General features: G+C 49.8%; 1 protein-coding gene across 1 annotated transcript in view; it reads left to right on the forward strand.

The window, feature by feature from the left end:
* Positions 1-17,424, forward strand: part of MAB21L3 (mab-21 like 3) — a 105,856-nt gene extending 88,432 nt beyond the window's left edge. The window contains exons 4-6 of the mRNA XM_069760013.1: positions 12,862-13,043; positions 13,208-13,402; positions 16,557-17,424. Coding sequence (XP_069616114.1) covers positions 12,862-13,043; positions 13,208-13,402; positions 16,557-16,817 — 638 coding nt within the window. The 3' untranslated portion in view covers positions 16,818-17,424. The remainder of the gene's footprint in view (positions 1-12,861; positions 13,044-13,207; positions 13,403-16,556) is intronic.
* Positions 17,425-20,600: the final 3,176 nt, after the last annotated feature.

Genomic DNA, 20,600 nt, shown 5'->3' on the forward strand with positions numbered 1-20,600 from the left:
GCTTTGGCATGGATGTTCAGGGTTTGTTTTCTCGTGTGGATCAACTTGCTGCAAGAGTACAGAGTATCCAGGACTATCTTGTCCAGACTCCGGCTTTAGAGCCCAGAATTCCTACTCCTGATTTGTTTTTTTGGGGACAGATCCAAGTTTTTGAACTTTAAAAATAACTGCAAATTGTTTTTTGCTTTGAAACCCCGTTCTTCTGGTGATCCCATTCAGCAAGTAAAAATCATCATATCCTTGCTGCGTGGTGACCCTCAAGACTGGGCTTTTTCTCTTGAAACAGGGGATCCGGCATTATTGAATGTAGATGCGTTTTTTCAAGCGCTCGGATTATTGTATGACGAACCTAATTCTGTGGATCATGCAGAAAAAACCCTGTTGGCCTTGTGTCAAGGTCAGGAAGCGGCAGAGTTATACTGCCAGAAATTTAGAAAATGGTCTGTGCTCACTAAATGGAATGAAGAGGCTCTGGCTGCTATTTTCAGAAAAGGTCTTTCTGAAACCCTTAAAGATGTTATGGTGGGCTTTCCTACGCCTGCCGGTTTGAGCGAATCTATGTCTCTATCCATTCAGATTGATCGGCGTCTGTGCGAGCGCAAAGCTGTGCACCATATGGCAGTATCCTCTGAGCAAAGTCCTGAACCTATGCAATGTGATAGGATTTTGACTAGAACAGAATGGCAGGAATTCAGACGTCAGAGTGGGCTGTGTTTTTACTGTGGTGATTCTGCTCATGTTATTTCTGATTGCCCTAAGCGTACTAAGAGAGTCGCTAGGTCTGTTACCATTAGTACTATACAGCCTAAATTTCTCTTATCTGTGACCCTGATTTGCTCATTGTCGTCCTTTTCTGTCATGGCATTTGTGGATTCAGGCGCTGCCCTGAACTTAATGGACTTAGAATTCGCCAGGCGCTGTGGTTTTTCCTTGCAGCCTTTGCAGAGCCCTATTCCTTTGAGGGGCATTGATGCTACATCATTGGCCAAGGATAAACCTCAGTACTGGACACAGATGACTATGTACATGGCTCCTGCACATCAGGAAGATTGCCGTTTTCTGGTGTTGCATAACCTGCATGATGTTGTTGTACTGGGATTTCCATGGTTACAGGAACATAATCCGGTGCTGGATTGGAAAACTATGTCTGTGACTAGTTGGGGTTGTCAAGGGGTACATAGTGACGTTCCTTTGATGTCAATTTCCTCTTCCCCCTCTTCTGAGGTCCCTGAGTTTTTGTCGGATTTCCAGGATGTATTTGAGGAGCCCAAGTCCAGTTCCCTTCCTCCACACAGGGACTGTGATTGTGCTATTAACTTGATTCCTGGTTGTAAGTTCCCTAAGGGCCGACTTTTCAATCTGTCTGTGCCAGAGCATGCCGCCATGCGGAGCTATGTTATGGAATCTTTGGAGAAAGGGCATATTCGGCCCTCTTCGTCACCATTGGGAGCGGGTTTCTTTTTTGTTGCTAAGAAGGATGGCTCCTTGAGACCCTGTATTGATTATCGTCTTCTTAATAAGATCACGGTCAAATTCCAATGCCCCTTGCCTTTGCTTACTGATTTGTTTGCTCAGATTAAGGGGGCTAGTTGGTTTACTAAGATTGACCTCCGAGGGGCATATAATCTTGTTCGTATTAAACAGGGTGACGAATGGAAAACTGCATTTAATACGCCCGAAGGCCATTTTGAATACCTTGTGATGCCATTTGGGCTCTCTAATGCTCCATCTGTGTTCCAGTCTTTCATGCATGATATTTTCCGCAATTATCTTGATAAATTCATGGTCGTATATTTGGATGATATTTTGATTTTTTCCAATGATTGGGAGTCTCATGTGAAGCAGGTCAGGATGGTGTTCCAGATCCTTCGTGATAATGCTTTATTTGTGAAGGGGTCTGTCACGATTCCCCTGACCGCTGTCACCACTGGGTCAGGATTCACACCGTGACCGTCACCCCTACGTCACGGATCAGGGTGACTTTAGGCCAACAGACGGCTATCACATGTGCAGGGGGGCTTATCTTAGTTATCCCTCCACTGCTAACAATGTGATGAAAAACCACACACAAGGCTATTGACCTCTTAGTTTACAGCAGGGGCTTATTCTAGGTATCCCACTGCTTTTCTATATACCACGAACTGCAGGGATTTATGTATATCCCGCTTACAGTTCCACTTAACACTTGCAGCTCTCTGGCGCCCCCCTTACTCTCAGGTCAGATTAGGTACTGCACCCTGGGTAATTAGTCGCCAGAAAGGCTGCCTGCTATGTACTGGCTATTGGGCACGCTGCAGCGACGCGATAACTACTCCCACACAGGCAGGAACAATAATTATCAAACCCGCAGTTGCTTCAGCATAATCCAACCGTCAGCACACTTTCGCTGCCACCAGCTTCGATTAAACGGGTCCGAAGCTAACCCAACACAACAGTAACAGTAGCGTATTTTCCCTTCAAGAGACTTAGGGTACGGTTTAGAGCAGGAGAACGAACTAATATATAATAGTATATCCCATTAAAAATAATTAGGCAATGCTTTATCAAAAATAGTTTATAAAGAGGTTATAAATGAGACAATTGCAAATATGTACATGGGTAATTATAACATAAAGGGAATAAATGAGAAAAGCAACACTTACATGTTTAAAGCATGACAAGCAACCAGGCTAGTGCAGTTTCCATACATCCCAGTCCATGGGATGTACCAGCTCTTCCAGGACAATAGGACAACGCAGTCCAGAAGGAGAAATCAGCAAAAAGTGACTCCTCAGAGCCTGCCAGACACTTAAAACATTAAGGCTGTGACATCACAGAAAGGCTGGCTTATCCAGACCCTCCTCTCTCTACATTCTGCCTAAACTTTAAACTATTCTCTCTGATTTCTATAACTTCACTACAAAACATGTCAGCGTCCTAAAAAGCTCATCATTCATCTCAGATTAACGTGAGCATTCTAATGAGATCAAATATGTCCTATCTGGGATACATATTTACAGAGAAAACCCTACTTCTTTACCAGATGGAGTTAGAAACCCGAGTGTCATGAGATGTGTAGCTACACCGAGTGGGACTACGAATATATATTTTCGTATTTCTAGCTTAAATCGTTTGCCTAATATCTAACAAAAACTAAACAAAGAATCTTTCATGAATTTTTGGAGCCATTTTCCTGTTCTAGCTGGAGCGAGATTCTACCCTGGCCGTAAATTCCTCTCGGCCATAAAACTTCCCCCAGTGCAGGGGCAAAGCAGCTCTTGGCTGAATGAAAGGGAAGGGGGGCTTGTTAGCCCACAGCCTTGAGCAAGAGAACTACTTATGATATTTCATACCATATCGTGACACCTCCCCCTTTTGGTGTGCGCTAGGGAGGCAGTACCCCACGGTATGCCTCCATGGGCACCTCAGTAGGTTCACCCTGGCGGGAGAGTCCATCTGCATTCCCATGCTCTTTGCCCATTTTATGTTCAATGGTGAAGTCAAACTGCTGAAGGGCAAGGCTCCAGCGTAGCAACCTGCCGTTGGTTCCACACATGGCGTTTAGCCAGCGCAGAGGGTTGTGGTCGGTCACCACAGTGAAGGTGTGACCGTACAAGTAGGGCTGCAAGCGCTGCAGGGCCCAGACTATGGCCAGGCACTCCTTCTCGATGGTGGAGTAGGCCACTTCCCTCGGCAAAAGTTTCCGACTCAGGTATAACACGGGGTGCTCTTGGTCCTCCGAGTCAACCTGGCTGAGTACAGCACCAAGGCCAAACTCGCTGGCGTCGGTCTGCACCAAGAACGGTCGACTGCTGTCGACTGCTTTCAACACAGGGGCGTTGCACAGTGCGGTTTTCAACGCCTTGAAAGCCCCCTCACAGCCATCTGTCCAGTTGACGATGTGGGGTAGCTTCTTCCTGGTGAGGTCCGTCAAAGGTTTTGCCAGGCTACTATAGTGCTGTACGAAGCGCCTATAGTACCCTGCAGTGCCCAAGAAGGACATCACCTGTTTCTTGGTCACGGGAGTGGGCCAGTTCACGATCGCGCCCACTTTCTCCGGCTCTGGCTTCAGGGTGCCTCCGCCTACCCGGTGTCCTAGGTAGTGAACCTCCCTCTTGCCCATCTGACACTTCCCCGGCTTGATAGTCAGTCCTGCTTGGTGAATCCGCCTGAGCACCTCCTCGAGATGCTGCAGGTGTTCCTTCCAGGAGGGACTGAAGATGGCAATGTCATCCAAGTACGCCACGGCGTACGTCTCCAGTCCCTGAAGCAGGCGGTTGACCATCCGCTGGAAAGTGGCAGGGGCATTCTTCATGCCGAAGGGCATGACCGTGGACTCGTACAGTCCAAAGGGTGTGATAAAGGCGGACTTCTCCTGCGCCTCGGGGCTCAGGGGAATCTGCCAGTATCCTCTACTCAAATCCATTATTGTCAGGTATTTTGCGCCAGCTAACTTCTCAAGCAGCTCCTCGATGCGCGGCATTGGGTGCGCGTCCGAGGCTGTGATGGCGTTGAGCCCCCTGTAGTCCACGCAGAACCGTGTGGTCCGGTCCTTCTTTGGCACGAGAACTACAGGCGATGCCCACGCGCTCTTTGACCGTCGAATCACCCCCAGCTGTAACATCTCATCGATCTCTTGGCGCATAGTCTGCTGCACCTGGTCAGAGATTCGATAGGGTGTCCGCCGTAGTGGGGCGTGATTCCCGGTGTCCACCTCGTGGACGGCTAACTCAGTCCTCCCAGGTCGGTTGGAGAATACGACCCGGAAGGGTTCCAGTGTGGTTTGCAACTGCACCCGCTGGGGTTCAGTTAACGAGGCGCTTACCTCCACATCCTCGATGGACCCATTGGCCTTGGCTTGGGCCAGCAAGTCCAGGAGGGTGTCTTCCTCACCGTCTTCGGGCAAGCTGCAGACCGGTAGGACGAAAGGTTCACGTTCGTGATGAGCCTTCATCATGTTGACGTGAAAGGCCTTTCGCCTACCCCGAGCGTGGTCAAGCGTGACCACGTACGTGACCGGGTTGAGCTGTTGGTGGACGACGTACGGGCCCTCCCAGGCTGCCTGAAGCTTATCCGTTGGTACGGGGACCAGCACCCACACCTTTTGACCCACGTGGTAGGTCCGCTCCCGGGCGTTCTGGTCGTACCAGTGCTTCTGATCAGCCTGAGCCTGCGTCATGTTGTCATGCACCAACTGCGTCAAGGTCTGCATCTTGTCACGGAAGCGCATGACATACTCCACTATGGACACTTCAGAAGGGTTCGGCTCCTCTTCCCAGGATTCTCTTACCAACCCAAGGGGTCCCCGAACTCGCCTGCCGTACAGGAGCTCGAAGGGGGAGAACCCCGTCGAGGCCTGCGGAACCTCTCGGTAAGCGAACAGCAGGTGTGGGAGGTACCGCTCCCAGTCGCGCCCTTGAGTCTCAACCAGCATGCGTAGCATCTGTTTGAGGGTACCATTGAAGCGTTCACACAAGCCATTGGTCTGTGGGTGATACGCACTCGATACCAGGTGCTTCACCTGCATTTTCTTACAGAGAGCCTCCATTAGGCGAGACATAAATTGGGTCCCTTGATCAGTAAGCATTTCCCTGGGAAATCCTACACGTGAAAAGATGGCCAACAGGGCATCCGCCACCTTATCTGCCCTAGTTGAGGACAGAGCTACTGCCTCTGGGTACCGGGTAGCGTAGTCTACCACAGTAAGGATGTATTGCTTTCCAGAGCTGCTGGGGACGGCCAGCGGGCCCACAATGTCCACCGCGATCCTCTGGAAAGGCTCTTCTATCACTGGCAAAGGGATCAGGGGAGCCTTAAGAGCAGGCCCTGCCTTCCCCACTCTTTGACAGGTGACACAGGAGCGGCAGTAGTTTGACACATCTGTCCCCATCTTAGGCCAATAGAAGTGTTGAGACAGCCGGGCCTTAGTTTTGCTGATCCCCAAGTGTCCAGCTAGCGGGATCTCATGGGCAATCCGCAACAACTCACCCCGGAATTGCTGCGGGACGACCAGCTGTCTTTCCCTCAACCACTCCTTTTGTGATTCTCCGGGTACTGTCTCCCGGTATAACCTTCCTTGTTCCCAGAACACCCTCTCCTTATCAGTCACGGAGGTGGGCGTCTCGGCGAGTTGTCTCAAACTCTCTAGGCTCGCATCTGTGTGCAGAGCGGCCTGAAACTCCTGGCTAGGGGAAGCCAAAAGCGACGTCAGGGTCCCTTCCCCACGGGAACCCTCTTGGACCTGCTCTGGGTCCACCTCTGGTTCAGTCACAGTGATGACTGAGGAGGGTCCGGAAGGCAGACAGTTATCTGCGTTCCGGGCACTCTGACTGCGGGTGACAGCAGCTACGTAGGCTGTCTCCCCGGGGATTTCTACAGGCCCATCAGCCGGCGCTGCTATGGGCTCTACCTCCCCATCCACCCCCAACACTCCAGGGGCAGTGCTACTTATGGGCCAGTTACCTTCCTCGGTGGCACTGGTCACTTTCATGGCGTCACCTTCCTCACGGTTCCCATGCATCTCCCCATTTCCTGTAGCACCGACACTTGCCCCTGTTAGGGGTTCCTCAGCCGTCTCACTCCGCAGAGCGACGTGGCTGGGCACGCCTGTACCTATGGACACATTAACCTTCACAGAAAAATCATTATCAGGTTCAGCTGGCACAGGTACAACATTTTCACCATCAATCCTAGGGAAAAAATCATTAGTAGATGCATCAACACAAGATAAAGCATGGTCAGGTAACACATGCGATTTCCCATCATCATCATCATCAGGGTTAACTTTACCCTCATTAGTAGATTGGGGAGGGGTGTCAGGGACGTAGTATGCATACATCCTCCCCAAATCAGTTCCCAACAAAACATCAGTGGGCAAATTATCCGACAGCCCCACTTCCTTCACCCCGCTCCCAGCACCCCAATCAATAAAAACCCGGGCCATCGGTAAGGGACAGCTGATGCCCCCAATCCCAGTGACAGTTAGGGTTTTCCCCGGAATGATTTCTTCAGGGGCCGCCAGTTCGGGTCGGATGAGGGTTCGTTCAGCCCCGGTGTCCTTGAGGCCTGTAGCAACATGGCCTCCCACAGTGACGGGCTGCACGTTGTCACACACCCTCCCAACCACACCACCCACCAAAAGAACTGCTGCATTAGGCCCTGGGGCCTTGGCTGGGGTGTTCTTCGGCCTGTCTGGACAGAAGGTACTGATATGCCCAGGCCGCTTGCAGGTGTAACACGCGCGAGGTTCGGTGGTAGGTCTGGTGCTGTTGGCCACAGGGACAGGACCTCTGGTGTGCTGGCTGACAGGGGTACTGGCGTTGGTTGCAGGCTTACCCCCTCTCCAGCTGGTGGTGACTGGCTTCCGCACTTCCGATCTACGGTTGGCCTCATAGGCATCGGCAATCTGCGCTGCTTTCGTCACGTCTTTGGGTTCTCTGTCCATCACGAACTGTCGCACCTCAGCTGGGCAAAGATGAAAGAACTGGTCTTTGATCATCAGGTCTCGCAGCTGTGCAAAGGTGGTCACTGACAGTCCTTGGGTCCACTGGCCAAAGTGGGTCCCCAGTCCATGCACCACATCACTGTAACTGTCGTGTGGGCCACGTTGGAGGGTCCGGAACTTTCTACGGTACACCTCGGGTGTAAGCTGGTACTTGGCTATCAGAGCCTGCTTGATGGCCTCATAGTCTCCATCTTGTTCTTGAGGGAGGGCAGCAAACGCCTCCAGAGCTTTACCTTTCAGCCCTGGTGTCAGGTATCGGGCCCATTCATCTGTAGGCAGCCGGTACTGTCTGCAGGCTTTCTCAAAGGCCCGCAGAAAAGTGTCCAACTCTCCGTCCTTCTCCATAACAGGGAAGTGATCGGGCCGGGGCTTAGGTATCTGAGCGCTGCTGGGCTCACGGTTGGTCTGAGACAACCCCTGCATTTGCAGTCGGGCTAACTGCAGCTGGTACTCCCGCTCAGCTTGCCGCTCGGCTCGGGCCTCTTTCTCGGCTTGCTGGGCCTGGGCCTCCTGCCGGTATTGCTGAATCAGCTGCCGACGTCCCTCCTGGTCGTCAATGGGGAATTCTTTCAAGGCCGCCTGCAGGTGGGGGTCCAATTCGCCCGGATTACTAACAGGGCCAGCATTCAGTGGTTGGACCTCTGCTGCAGCACCATGTTCGCTGGTGCTGGCTTCTGCGGCCTCTGAGCTCTGAGATTGGTCTCGAGCGGCTTCCCATTGCACCAGATCTGCGACCAGTTGGGCTTTGTTTTTGCTTGCAAAGTCAATGTGCTGTGTCTTGCATAAGGCAACAAGGGTGTCTCTGGTCTGCTGCTCATAAAAGGTTTCTCCCAGCCCAACCATGGTTGCCAAATAAAAGATAGGATAGAAAAACGAAGAGAAAGGGAAGGGATAATTACCAGTACGCAATTGTCTCACAACTAAAAAGCACTGAGTTCGTTCTCCAAACTTATTTGCGCAGAGTCCTCGCAAGAACTTTCTGCAAGTTTTTAGTGAGAGGAATGATTACTCAAACCAAATCACTAATGCTCTAAGATATCCCACCGCCTTGCCACCAATTGTCACGATTCCCCTGACCGCTGTCACCACTGGGTCAGGATTCACACCGTGACCGTCACCCCTACGTCACGGATCAGGGTGACTTTAGGCCAACAGACGGCTATCACATGTGCAGGGGGGCTTATCTTAGTTATCCCTCCACTGCTAACAATGTGATGAAAAACCACACACAAGGCTATTGACCTCTTAGTTTACAGCAGGGGCTTATTCTAGGTATCCCACTGCTTTTCTATATACCACGAACTGCAGGGATTTATGTATATCCCGCTTACAGTTCCACTTAACACTTGCAGCTCTCTGGCGCCCCCCTTACTCTCAGGTCAGATTAGGTACTGCACCCTGGGTAATTAGTCGCCAGAAAGGCTGCCTGCTATGTACTGGCTATTGGGCACGCTGCAGCGACGCGATAACTACTCCCACACAGGCAGGAACAATAATTATCAAACCCGCAGTTGCTTCAGCATAATCCAACCGTCAGCACACTTTCGCTGCCACCAGCTTCGATTAAACGGGTCCGAAGCTAACCCAACACAACAGTAACAGTAGCGTATTTTCCCTTCAAGAGACTTAGGGTACGGTTTAGAGCAGGAGAACGAACTAATATATAATAGTATATCCCATTAAAAATAATTAGGCAATGCTTTATCAAAAATAGTTTATAAAGAGGTTATAAATGAGACAATTGCAAATATGTACATGGGTAATTATAACATAAAGGGAATAAATGAGAAAAGCAACACTTACATGTTTAAAGCATGACAAGCAACCAGGCTAGTGCAGTTTCCATACATCCCAGTCCATGGGATGTACCAGCTCTTCCAGGACAATAGGACAACGCAGTCCAGAAGGAGAAATCAGCAAAAAGTGACTCCTCAGAGCCTGCCAGACACTTAAAACATTAAGGCTGTGACATCACAGAAAGGCTGGCTTATCCAGACCCTCCTCTCTCTACATTCTGCCTAAACTTTAAACTATTCTCTCTGATTTCTATAACTTCACTACAAAACATGTCAGCGTCCTAAAAAGCTCATCATTCATCTCAGATTAACGTGAGCATTCTAATGAGATCAAATATGTCCTATCTGGGATACATATTTACAGAGAAAACCCTACTTCTTTACCAGATGGAGTTAGAAACCCGAGTGTCATGAGATGTGTAGCTACACCGAGTGGGACTACGAATATATATTTTCGTATTTCTAGCTTAAATCGTTTGCCTAATATCTAACAAAAACTAAACAAAGAATCTTTCATGAATTTTTGGAGCCATTTTCCTGTTCTAGCTGGAGCGAGATTCTACCCTGGCCGTAAATTCCTCTCGGCCATAAAACTTCCCCCAGTGCAGGGGCAAAGCAGCTCTTGGCTGAATGAAAGGGAAGGGGGGCTTGTTAGCCCACAGCCTTGAGCAAGAGAACTACTTATGATATTTCATACCATATCGTGACAGGGTCTAAGTGCCTATTCGGAGTTCAGAAGGTCTCTTTTTTGGGTTTTATTTTTTCTCCCTCGTCTATAGAAATGGATCCTGTTAAGGTCCAAGCTATTCATGACTGGATCCAACCCACATCTGTGAAGGGTCTTCAAAAATTTTTGGGCTTTGCTAATTTCTATCGCCGTTTCATTGCCAATTTTTCCAGTGTGGTTAAGCCCTGGATGCATATTTCCATGGATTTTGTTTCGGATCTTCCTGTTTCCCAGAAGATGTCTGTTATCTAGGTTGTTTGTGACCGGTTCTCTAAAATGGTCCATCTGGTACCTTTGCCTAAGTTGCCTTCCTCCTCAGATCTGGTTCCATTATTTTTTCAGCATGTGGTTCGTTTGCATGGCATTCCAGAGAATATTGTGTCTGACAGAGGTTCTCAGTTTGTCTCTAGATTTTGGCGGGCCTTTTGTGCTAGGATGGGCATTGATTTCTTTTTCTTCGGCGTTTCATCCTCAGACTAATGGCCAAACTGAGCGAACTAATCAGACCTTGGAGACCTATTTGAGATGCTTTGTGTCTGCTGATCAGGATGACTGGGTGTCTTTCTTGCCGTTGGCCGAGTTTGCCCTTAATAATCGGGCCAGCTCGGCTACTTTGGTTTCACCTTTCTTTTGTAATTTTGGTTTTCATCCTCGTTTTTCTTCTGGACAGGTTGAGCCTTCTGATTGTCCTGGTGTTAATTCTGTGGTGGACAGGCTGCAGCAGATTTGGACTCATGTGGTGGACAATTTGACGTTATCTCAGGAAAGGGCTCAACATTTTGCTAACCGCCGTTGGTGTGTTGGTCCCCGGCTTCGTGTGGGGGATTTGGTTTGGTTGTCTTCTCGTCGTGTTCCTATGAAGGTTTCTTCTCCTAAGTTCAAGCCTCGGTTTATTGGTCCTTATAAAATTTCTGAAATTATTAATCCGGTGTCTTTTCGTTTGGCTCTTCCTGCCTCTTTTGCCATTCATAATGTTTTCCATAGATCTTAGTTGCGGAAATATGTCGTGCCCGTTGTTCCCTCGGTTGACCCTCCTGCCCCGGTGTTGGTTGAGGGAGAGTTGGAATATGAGGTTGAGAAGATTTTGGATTCTCGTTTTTCGAGGCCGAGGCTTCAGTATCTTGTCAAGTGGAAGGGTTATGGCCAGGAGGATAATTCTTGGATTGTTGCCTCCGATGTCCATGCCATCGATTTGGTTCGTGCTTTTCACTTGGCTCGTCCTGATCGGCCTGGGGGCTCTGGTGAGGGTTGGGTGACCCCTCCTCAAGGGGGGGTACTGTTGTGAATTCCGCTCTTGGGCTCCCTCCGGTGGTTGTAAGTGGCACTTTTGTGAGTTCTGCTCTTGGGCTCCCTCTTGTGGTTTCTAGTGGTATGGCTGCTCCTTGGAGTTAGCTGTCATCAGCTGCCTCCACTTATCTTCTCTTCTGCTCGGCTATTTAGGTCTGGCTCTGTCTTCAGCCAGTGCCACTTGTATATGGTTTCTGGTTGGATTCACATCTCTTCGGAGTTCCCTGTTATCCTGACCAGTTCAGCTAAGCTAAGTTTTTGCTTGCTCTTTTCTGTCCATAGATTGTGGACTTATCCATTCTGTGCTTTCTATGTTTGTCCAGCTTATCAGTGTGAATTTATTCTGTCTTGCTGGAAGCTCTGGGAGGCATATTTACCCTCCACACCTTTAGTCAGGTGTGGAGTTTTTTTGTAAACTCTGCATGGATTTTTGTAGTGTTTTATACTGACTGCACAGTATTCCATCCTGTCCTATCTATTTAGCTAGACTGGCCTCCTGTGCTCATCCTGGTTTCATTCTGTGTATGTCTTTTCCCTCTCCACTTACAGTCATTATTTGTGGGGGGCTAATCTATCCTTTGGGGATTTTCTCTGAGGCAAGATAGTTTTCCTGCTTTCTTTAGGGGTAGTTAGCTCTTAGGCTGTGACGAGATGCCTAGGGAGAGTTAGGAGCATTCCACGGCTACTTCTAGTGTTGTGTTGAGCTTAGGGACTGCGGTCAGTACAGTTCCCACGTCCTTCAGAGCTCGTTCCATGTTGCTCCTAGACCACCGTATCATAACAACAAGCGCAATAAATCTTCCTGGGCTTGGGGGCAGGGCAGGCATTGAGAAGAATAGCTTCACACACACATAGAAACACAGAGTGAAGGGGGGTCAACGCCCACCCTATATGTGCTGGCAGAGAAACTAAAACCTAAATTATACATTTTCCTCACAGGTGCCCCCAACCCTGCATGTAACCTGACCAGTAAGAGACCACAGTGGCCCTTCCCTGCCTGTAACCTGACCAGTAAGAGAACACGGTGCCCCATCCCTGCGTGTAACCTGACCAGTAAGAGAACACGGTGCCCCCATCCATGCCTGTAACCTGACCTGTAACAGAACACGGTGCCCCATCCCTGCCTGTAACCTGACCTGTAAGAGAACACGGTGCCCCCATCCATGCCTGTAACCTGACCTGTAACAGAACACGGTACCCCATCCCTGCCTGTAACCTGACCTGTAAGAGAACACGGTGCCCCCATCCCTGCCTGTAACCTGACCAGTAAGAGAACACAGTGCCCCCATCCCTGCCTGTAACCTGACCTGTAGCAGAACACTGTGCCCCCATCCCTGCCTGTAACCTGACCTGTAAGAGAACACGGTGCCCCCATCCCTGCCAGTAAACTGACCTGTAAGAGAACACGGTGCCCCCATCCCTGCCTGTAACCTGACCAGTAAGAGAGCACGGTGCCCCCATCCCTGCCTGTAATATGACTCTATATACCAGACCTCCCAGGCCCTATGTTAGTTTGCACCATGCATTTTGTTTTTCCCTATTTGTTCTTTGTAACCGTCTGTCTCTAGACAAGGTGAGCGTTCTGGAGTCTACTGGTCCCATCATCAGAGTGATTGTGGAGACCTCGGGGCAGATGGTTGAGGTGGAGCTCCTCCCCATGGTGGAAATCCCAGGATGCTGGCCTCGCAAGGCTCGCTGGCCGCGGTTCTTTAAGAGATGGCCCTCCAAGGACCGAGCTCGCTGTATGAAGGTCTGTCATTCATAAAGGCATGAGAACTGTACATATCAGAAGGTGGAGCTGACAACCACTCACAGTATACAGGATGGTCGTCAGCAGCAATAGATGAGGGGCCAGTGCTGTATTATGGGGTGTCTGCTGATATTATATCGTGATGTCATCACTACTTTTTTCAGACCTTTGGATTTGACCTGGTTGCTCGGAGTAACTACCACTGGCAGCTTTCCTTCCTGCGTGTGGAGCGTCTCCTGCTGGACGGGGTAGATGAGGATGGAGGATGTCGGATGAAGTGTCTGCGGGTGGTTCGGCAGCTGAAGGAAGATGTGTGGTGCCCGGGAACTCGCCCTGTTATCACCTCACAGCATCTGCAGGTGAGATGTGTGATTGTTGGGTCCCATCTGAGAACACCCTGCAAGAGGAGGAGCCTCAGAATTCCGCAGTTGCAAGCTCTTTATTCTCTGTGTCATTATAATTTCCCTGTGTGAAGGATCCGCACCTCGCCACCCCACCTGACATCAAGACTATGTCAGCGGGATCACTTGGTAAGGTCTCCCCACTTGTACCAACATGACGTTTCATACCGCCTGGGCAGGGCCGGCGTTAGGGACAGGCAGACCAGGCAGCTACCTACAGCCTCCACTCCTCCAGGGGCCCCCAGCTGAGCCAGTGGTGTGTCCCTAATAGCAGCACACCACGCGGAAGCTGAGGGGCCTGATACCGCCCCACCCCTCACTGATTGAACTTATCAGCATCATAGATGCCAATACAGTTATAAGCAGTGATGGATTAGAGAGCGTCAGACCCTCTCTCTCCCATCACTCCCCCTCTGCTTGTGACTCAGCAGGCTTTGCGAGGGCGTCACTTCATCGTGCGCCACACTGTGCCAGCAGTGGAGCCGATGAGACCGGAGCAGCAGAGCCTGGAGCAGCACGGGGAACAACGAGGGGGGTGAGTATTGTGCCAGTGTGTCTGCACTCTACTGTGTGTTGGGGAGCAGCACTATACTGTGTGTGGGGGGGGGGCTTCACTATACTGTGTGTTGGGGAGCTGCACTAAACTGTGTGTTTGAGCTGCACTAAACTGTGTGTTTGAGCTGCACTAAACTGTGTGTTTGAGCTGCACTATACTGTGTGTTGGGGGAGCTGCACTGTACTGTGTATTGGGGGAGCTGCACTATATTGTGTGTTGGAGCTGCACTAAACTGTGTGTTTGAGCTGCAATATACTGTGTGTTGAGGGAGCTGCACTGTACTGTGTGTGGGGGGAGCTGCACTGTAGTGTGTGTAGGGGAGCTTCACTGTACTGAGTGTAGGGGGAGCTGCACTATACTGTGTGTTGGGGGAGCTTCACTGTACTGTGAGTTGGAGCTGCACTATACTGTGTTGGAGCTGCACTAAACTGTGTGTTTGAGCTGCACTAAACTGAGTGAGCTGCACTAAACTGTGTGTTTGAGCTGCACTATACTGTGTGTTGGGGGAGCTGCACTGTACTGTGTGTTGGGGGGAGCTGCACTATATTGTGTGTTGGAGCTGCACTAAACTGTGTGTTTGAGCTGCAATATACTGTGTGTTGAGGGAGCTTCACTGTACTGAGTGTAGGGGGAGCTGCACTATACTGTGTGTTGGGGGAGCTTCACTGTACTGTGAGTTGGAGCTGCACTATACTGTGTTGGAGCTGCACTATGCTGTGTGTTGGGGAGCTGCACTAAACTGTGTGTTTGAGCTGCACTATACTGTGTGTTGTAGGAGCTGCACTGTACTGTGTGTTGGGTGGAGCTGCACTATATTGTGTGTTGGAGCTGCACTATATTGTATGTGGGGGGAGCTGCACTAAGCTGTGTGTTCGAGCTTCACTATACTGTGTGTTGGGGGAGCTGCACTGTACTGTGTGTGGGGAGCTGCAGTGTAGTGTGTCTAGGGGGAGCTTCTCTATACTGTGTGTAGGGGGAGCGGCACTGTACTGTGTGTTGCGGAGCTGCACTGTACTGTGTGTTGGGGGAAGCTGCACTGTACTGTATGTTGGGGGGAGCTGCACTATACTGTGTGTGGGGAGCTGCACTAAACTGTGTGTTCTAGCTGCACTATACTGTGTGTTGGGGGAGCTGCACTGTACTGTATGTGGGGGGAGCTGCACTGTACTGTGTGTTGGGGGAAGCTGCACTGTACTGTGTGTTGGGGTGAGCTGCACTATACTGTGTGTGGGGGAGCTGCACTAAACTGTGTTCTAGCTGCACTATACTGTATGTTGGGGAAGCTGCACTATACTGTGTGATGGGGAGCTGCACTATACTGTGTATTGGGAGGGAGCTGCACTGTACTATGTTTGGGGGGTGGCTGCATTATACTGTGTGTGGAGGGGGACTGCTTTATACTGTGTGTGGGGGGGTAGCTGCAGTATGCTCTGAGGGGGGCTGCATTATACTCTATCAAGGGCCATGAGGAGTGCATTATACTGTTTCGAGTACTATCTGTCCCCATCATTCTCCCTCAGCTGGTGTAAAGAAACCCGGGAACAAGCGTTGAACAACTTCAGTGATGTTGATCATGCTCGTTTAATGGCCTGAACTGCACCTGTAAATATGGCCGAAATGTTTGTGTGATGTGGAATATGTGAGCATTTGGGGCCCCACTTTAAACTTTTGCCCAGGGCCTCACCTTCTCTAAAACAGGCCCTGCCCCTGGCGACATGTAAGGTCAGCTTGGCACAGTTTTTCACAGACATCCTCTGTACACACAGATCTAGGGAGGGGCGGGGATTGAGAGAATTTGACCCACGCAGTTACTGACATGGCACCAAACTTGATCACAACCCTGACAGGCTGAGAATCCCCATTCACTAGCACCAGAGAAACAGGGCACTGCCAGCCCAGTAGGACTGACACCAGTTCCTCACTAGATATTAGCCCGGTCCATTAATGGGATTATATCGGTCCAGAAACCAGCCCTGGTAGCATGGGAAATTAAACTGAATAATGAACGTGTGGATTTGTGGATCGAGATAAAAGAGCAGCCCAAGGTTAAATTATAGATTTAGTCGCCTTAAGTGCACATTAAACAACACAGTAAATACATGATGGTTACAAGTATCTTTCTGGACGGTCCTATGGCGGCGGTTCTGTCAACATCAGATCCAGCCAGCTTTGCTATCTGGTTTCTACCGGCTGTTCTGGTATCATACCCATTGGTGCTAGAACAGGTTGAGACCCTGCAAAACATTTGGACCTTTCCAGAGTTCACGAAAATATACACAATGTACAAATAGCACATATAGTATCTCCATAACTCCTCATGGAATCATAGCTGATTTAACAAAGCAGACCAAATGGTTTGGATCTACAGAGAGTCTTCCTGAAGGAACTGGATTCTGCCTGGCTGGTGAGGAAGTGAATTCTGATTTTGCAGCTGAAAGGTGGGACCACCTGCAGAGCCAGGGATCTTGTTACAGCTACACATGCTTCCATGATAGTAAGTTGCCATTATAGCTCCCCATCCTTCACACCTTGTGTCTTCCATTCTCTTTCTGACAGATGATCCTCCTCTGGGAGTGTGAGCGCAATCCTTCCTCAAAGGCTTGGCTGGACTTTGGTTCCTGTTTCCTACGTCTTGTGAGCAGACTCTTGAAATGTTCCCAGCAGCGCTTCCTACGCCATTACTTCGTCAGACGTGCAAATCTTCTGAAATATGCAGACGCCAATCAGTTGGACAAGCTGGCGGACAATCTGAGCAGATTCTTGCAGTGTCCTAATCTGAATCTATCTCCATACTGTGACAATGCCTCTGTCTGCTGAGCCCACCCCCGAGTAGCAGTTAACTAATAGACCTGTCAATGACAGAGAGAATATTCAAGGGAATAGCTAGATACTGTTTCTCGAGTCCTCAAGGATCTTCTGAAGACACCCCTGAAATGGGAATGGGCTACAATGTACTAAAACATCAATGGTCCAGACAATAGTGGTAGCACCACGTCTCCTGAGGATATTCCTGTAATATGAAGCATGACACTGCAGTATTCCGCATAGGTCCAAACATTAGTGGTGGCATTACACCTACATTAGTGGCGGTGCTACCTCTCAAGTATCGACGAACAAGAGAAAAGGAGACATGCCAATAGAAATTGGAAACTCCCAAAAAATCAATAAAAAAGGAAGGAATTTTATTAATCAACAAAGCAGCACATGTAAGAGACACAACAAAGACTCAATACAAACATTTAAAAACACACAGAATGAAAAAAAAATGACCAGTTATGCCCACGGTGTGGCAATAACTAACCCCCACTGAATCCCCAACAGCAGTGAAAATAACCAGATATGACTCTAGACAAAAGAGATACATGACAAATAACAATAAGACCAGTTATGGCATATTCCCATTCACAGCACCATATGGAAAACTGAGACAGACAATCAAATAATTGGTAGGAACAGCAAATAAACATGTTCCAGAGATGTGCAATGATTGTAAGATGAACTAATTCACTCAACTAAGTAACTTGTAGGAGCAGCAAATGAAGCAGTGTTCCAAAAGCATATTTGTGCAATGGTTGTGAGCAAAAAAATGGGCTCATTCACTGTGAAACCACAAAGACTATGGCTAATGAATGTGAATGGATTTAGGATTCCGAACTTCTCTTCCTTGATATACCACAGGATTTGGTTTGACTTTTATTATTATCAAACGAGAATAATAAAAGTAAAGAGGTGAGGGAATCATGCAGAGTCATGGAGGCTGATGGAGATCCAGGGAGGTGAAAACCCAAACCTCTCTCGTATCGGTGGCATTACAACTGCAGTAATTGCAGTTCTACCTCTCGTTTCGGTTGCATTACACCTACAGTAGTGGCTGTGCTACCTCTCGTATCGGTGGCATTACACCTACAGTAGTGGCAGTGCTACATCTCGTATCGGTGGCATTACACCTGCAGTAGTGGCTGTGCTACCTCTCGTATCGGTGGCATTACACCTACTGTAGTGGCGGTGCTACCTCTCGTATCGGTGGCATTACACCTACAGTAGTGGCTGTGCTACCTCTCGTATCGGTGGCATTACACCTACAGTAGTGGCGGTGCTACCTCTCGTATCGGTGGCATTACACCTGCAGTAGTGGCTGTGCTACATCTCGTATCGGTGGCATTACACCTACTGTAGTGGCGGTGCTACCTCTCGTATCGGTGGCATTACACCTACTGTAGTGGCGGTGCTACATCTCGTATCGGTGGCATTACACCTACAGTAGTGGCGGTGCTACCTCTCGTATCGGTGGCATTACACCTGCAGTAGTGGCGGTGCTACCTCTCGTATCGGTGGCATTACACCTGCAGTAGTGGCTGTGCTACCTCTCGTATCGGTGGCATTACACCTACAGTAGTGGCGGTGCTACCTCTCGTATCGGTGGCATTACACCTACAGTAGTGGCTGTGCTACCTCTCGTATCGGTGGCATTACACCTGCAGTAGTGGCGGTGCTACCTCTCGTATCGGTGGCATTACACCTACTGTAGTGGCGGTGCTACCTCTCGTATCGGTGGCATTACACCTACAGTAGTGGCTGTGCTACCTCTCGTATCGGTGGCATTACACCTACAGTAGTCGCGGTGCTACCTCTCGTATCGGTAGCATTACACCTACAGTAGTGGCTGTGCTACCTCTCGTATCGGTGGAATTACACCTACAGTAGTGGCGGTGCTACATCTCGTATCGGTGGCATTACACCTACAGTAGTGGCTGTGCTACATCTCGTATCGGTGGCATTACACCTACTGTAGTGGCTGTGCTACCTCTCGTATCGGTGGCATTACACCTACAGTAGTGGCTGTGCTACATCTCGTATCGGTGGCATTACACCTACTGTAGTGGCGGTGCTACCTCTCGTATCGGTGGCATTACACCTACTGTAGTGGCGGTGCTACATCTCGTATCGGTGGCATTACACCTACAGTAGTGGCGGTGCTACCTCTCGTATCGGTGGCATTACACCTACTGTAGTGGCGGTGCTACCTCTCGTATCGGTGGCATTACACCTACTGTAGTGGCGGTGCTACCTCTCGTATCGGTGGCATTACACCTACTGTAGTGGCGGTGCTACCTCTCGTATCGGTGGCATTACACCTACAGTAGTGGCTGTGCTACCTCTCGTATCGGTGGCATTACACCTACAGTAGTCGCGGTGCTACCTCTCGTATCGGTAGCATTACACCTGCAGTAATTGCAGTGCTACCTCTCGTATCGGTGGCATTACACCTACAGTAGTGGCTGTGCTACCTCTCGTATCGGTGGCATTACAACTGCAGTAATTGCAGTGCTACCTCTTGTATCGGTGGCATTACACCTACAGTAGTGGCTGTGCTACCTCTCGTATCGGTGGCATTACACCTACAGTAGTGGCGGTGCTACCTCTCGTATCGGTGGAATTACACCTACAGTAGTGGCGGTGCTACCTCTCGTATCGGTGGCATTACACCTACAGTAGTGGCGGTGCTACCTCTCGTATCGGTGGCATTACACCTACTGTAGTGGTGGTGCTACCTCTCGTATCGGTGGCATTACACCTGCAGTAGCGGCTGTGCTACCTCTCGTATCGGTGGCATTACACCTACAGTAGCGGTGGTGCTACCTCTCGTATCGGTGGCATTACACCTACAGTAGCGGCGGTGCTACCTCTCGTATCGGTGGCATTACACCTACAGTAGTGGCTGTGCTACCTCTCGTGTCGGTGGCATTACACCTACAGTAGTGGCTGTGCTACCTCTCGTATCGGTGGCATTACACCTACAGTAGTGGCTGTGCTACCTCTCGTATCGGTGGCATTACACCTACAGTAGTGGCTGTGCTACCTCTCGTATCGGTAGCATTACACCTGCAGTAATTGCAGTGCTACCTCTCGTATCGGTGGCATTACACCTACAGTAGTGGCTGTGCTACCTCTCGTATCGGTGGCATTACAACTGCAGTAATTGCAGTGCTACCTCTCGTATCGGTGGCATTACACCTACAGTAGTGGCTGTGCTACCTCTCGTATCGGTGGCATTACACCTACAGTAGTGGCGGTGCTACCTCTCGTATCGGTGGCATTACACCTACAGTAGTGGCGGTGCTACCTCTCGTATCGGTGGCATTACACCTACAGTAGTGGCGGTGCTACCTCTCGTATCGGTGGCATTACACCTACTGTAGTGGCGGTGCTACCTCTCGTATCGGTGGCATTACACCTGCAGTAGCGGCTGTGCTACCTCTCGTATCGGTGGCATTACACCTACAGTAGCGGTGGTGCTACCTCTCGTATCGGTGGCATTACACCTACAGTAGTGGCTGTGCTACCTCTCGTATCGGTGGCATTACACCTACAGTAGTGGCGGTGCTACCTCTCGTATCGGTGGCATTACACCTACAGTAGTGGCGGTGCTACCTCTCGTATCGGTGGCATTACACCTACAGTAGTGGCGGTGCTACCTGTCTTGTATCGGTGGCATTAGAGTACACCTACAGTAGTGGCAGTGCTACCTCTCTTGTATCGGTGGCATTATACCTCCAGTAGTTGTGGTGCTAGCTCTCAAGTATCGGTGGCATTACACCT

Source organism: Ranitomeya imitator, chromosome 3 (genome assembly GCF_032444005.1).
Source record: "Ranitomeya imitator isolate aRanImi1 chromosome 3, aRanImi1.pri, whole genome shotgun sequence".
NCBI classification, from domain to species: Eukaryota; Metazoa; Chordata; class Amphibia; order Anura; family Dendrobatidae; genus Ranitomeya; species Ranitomeya imitator.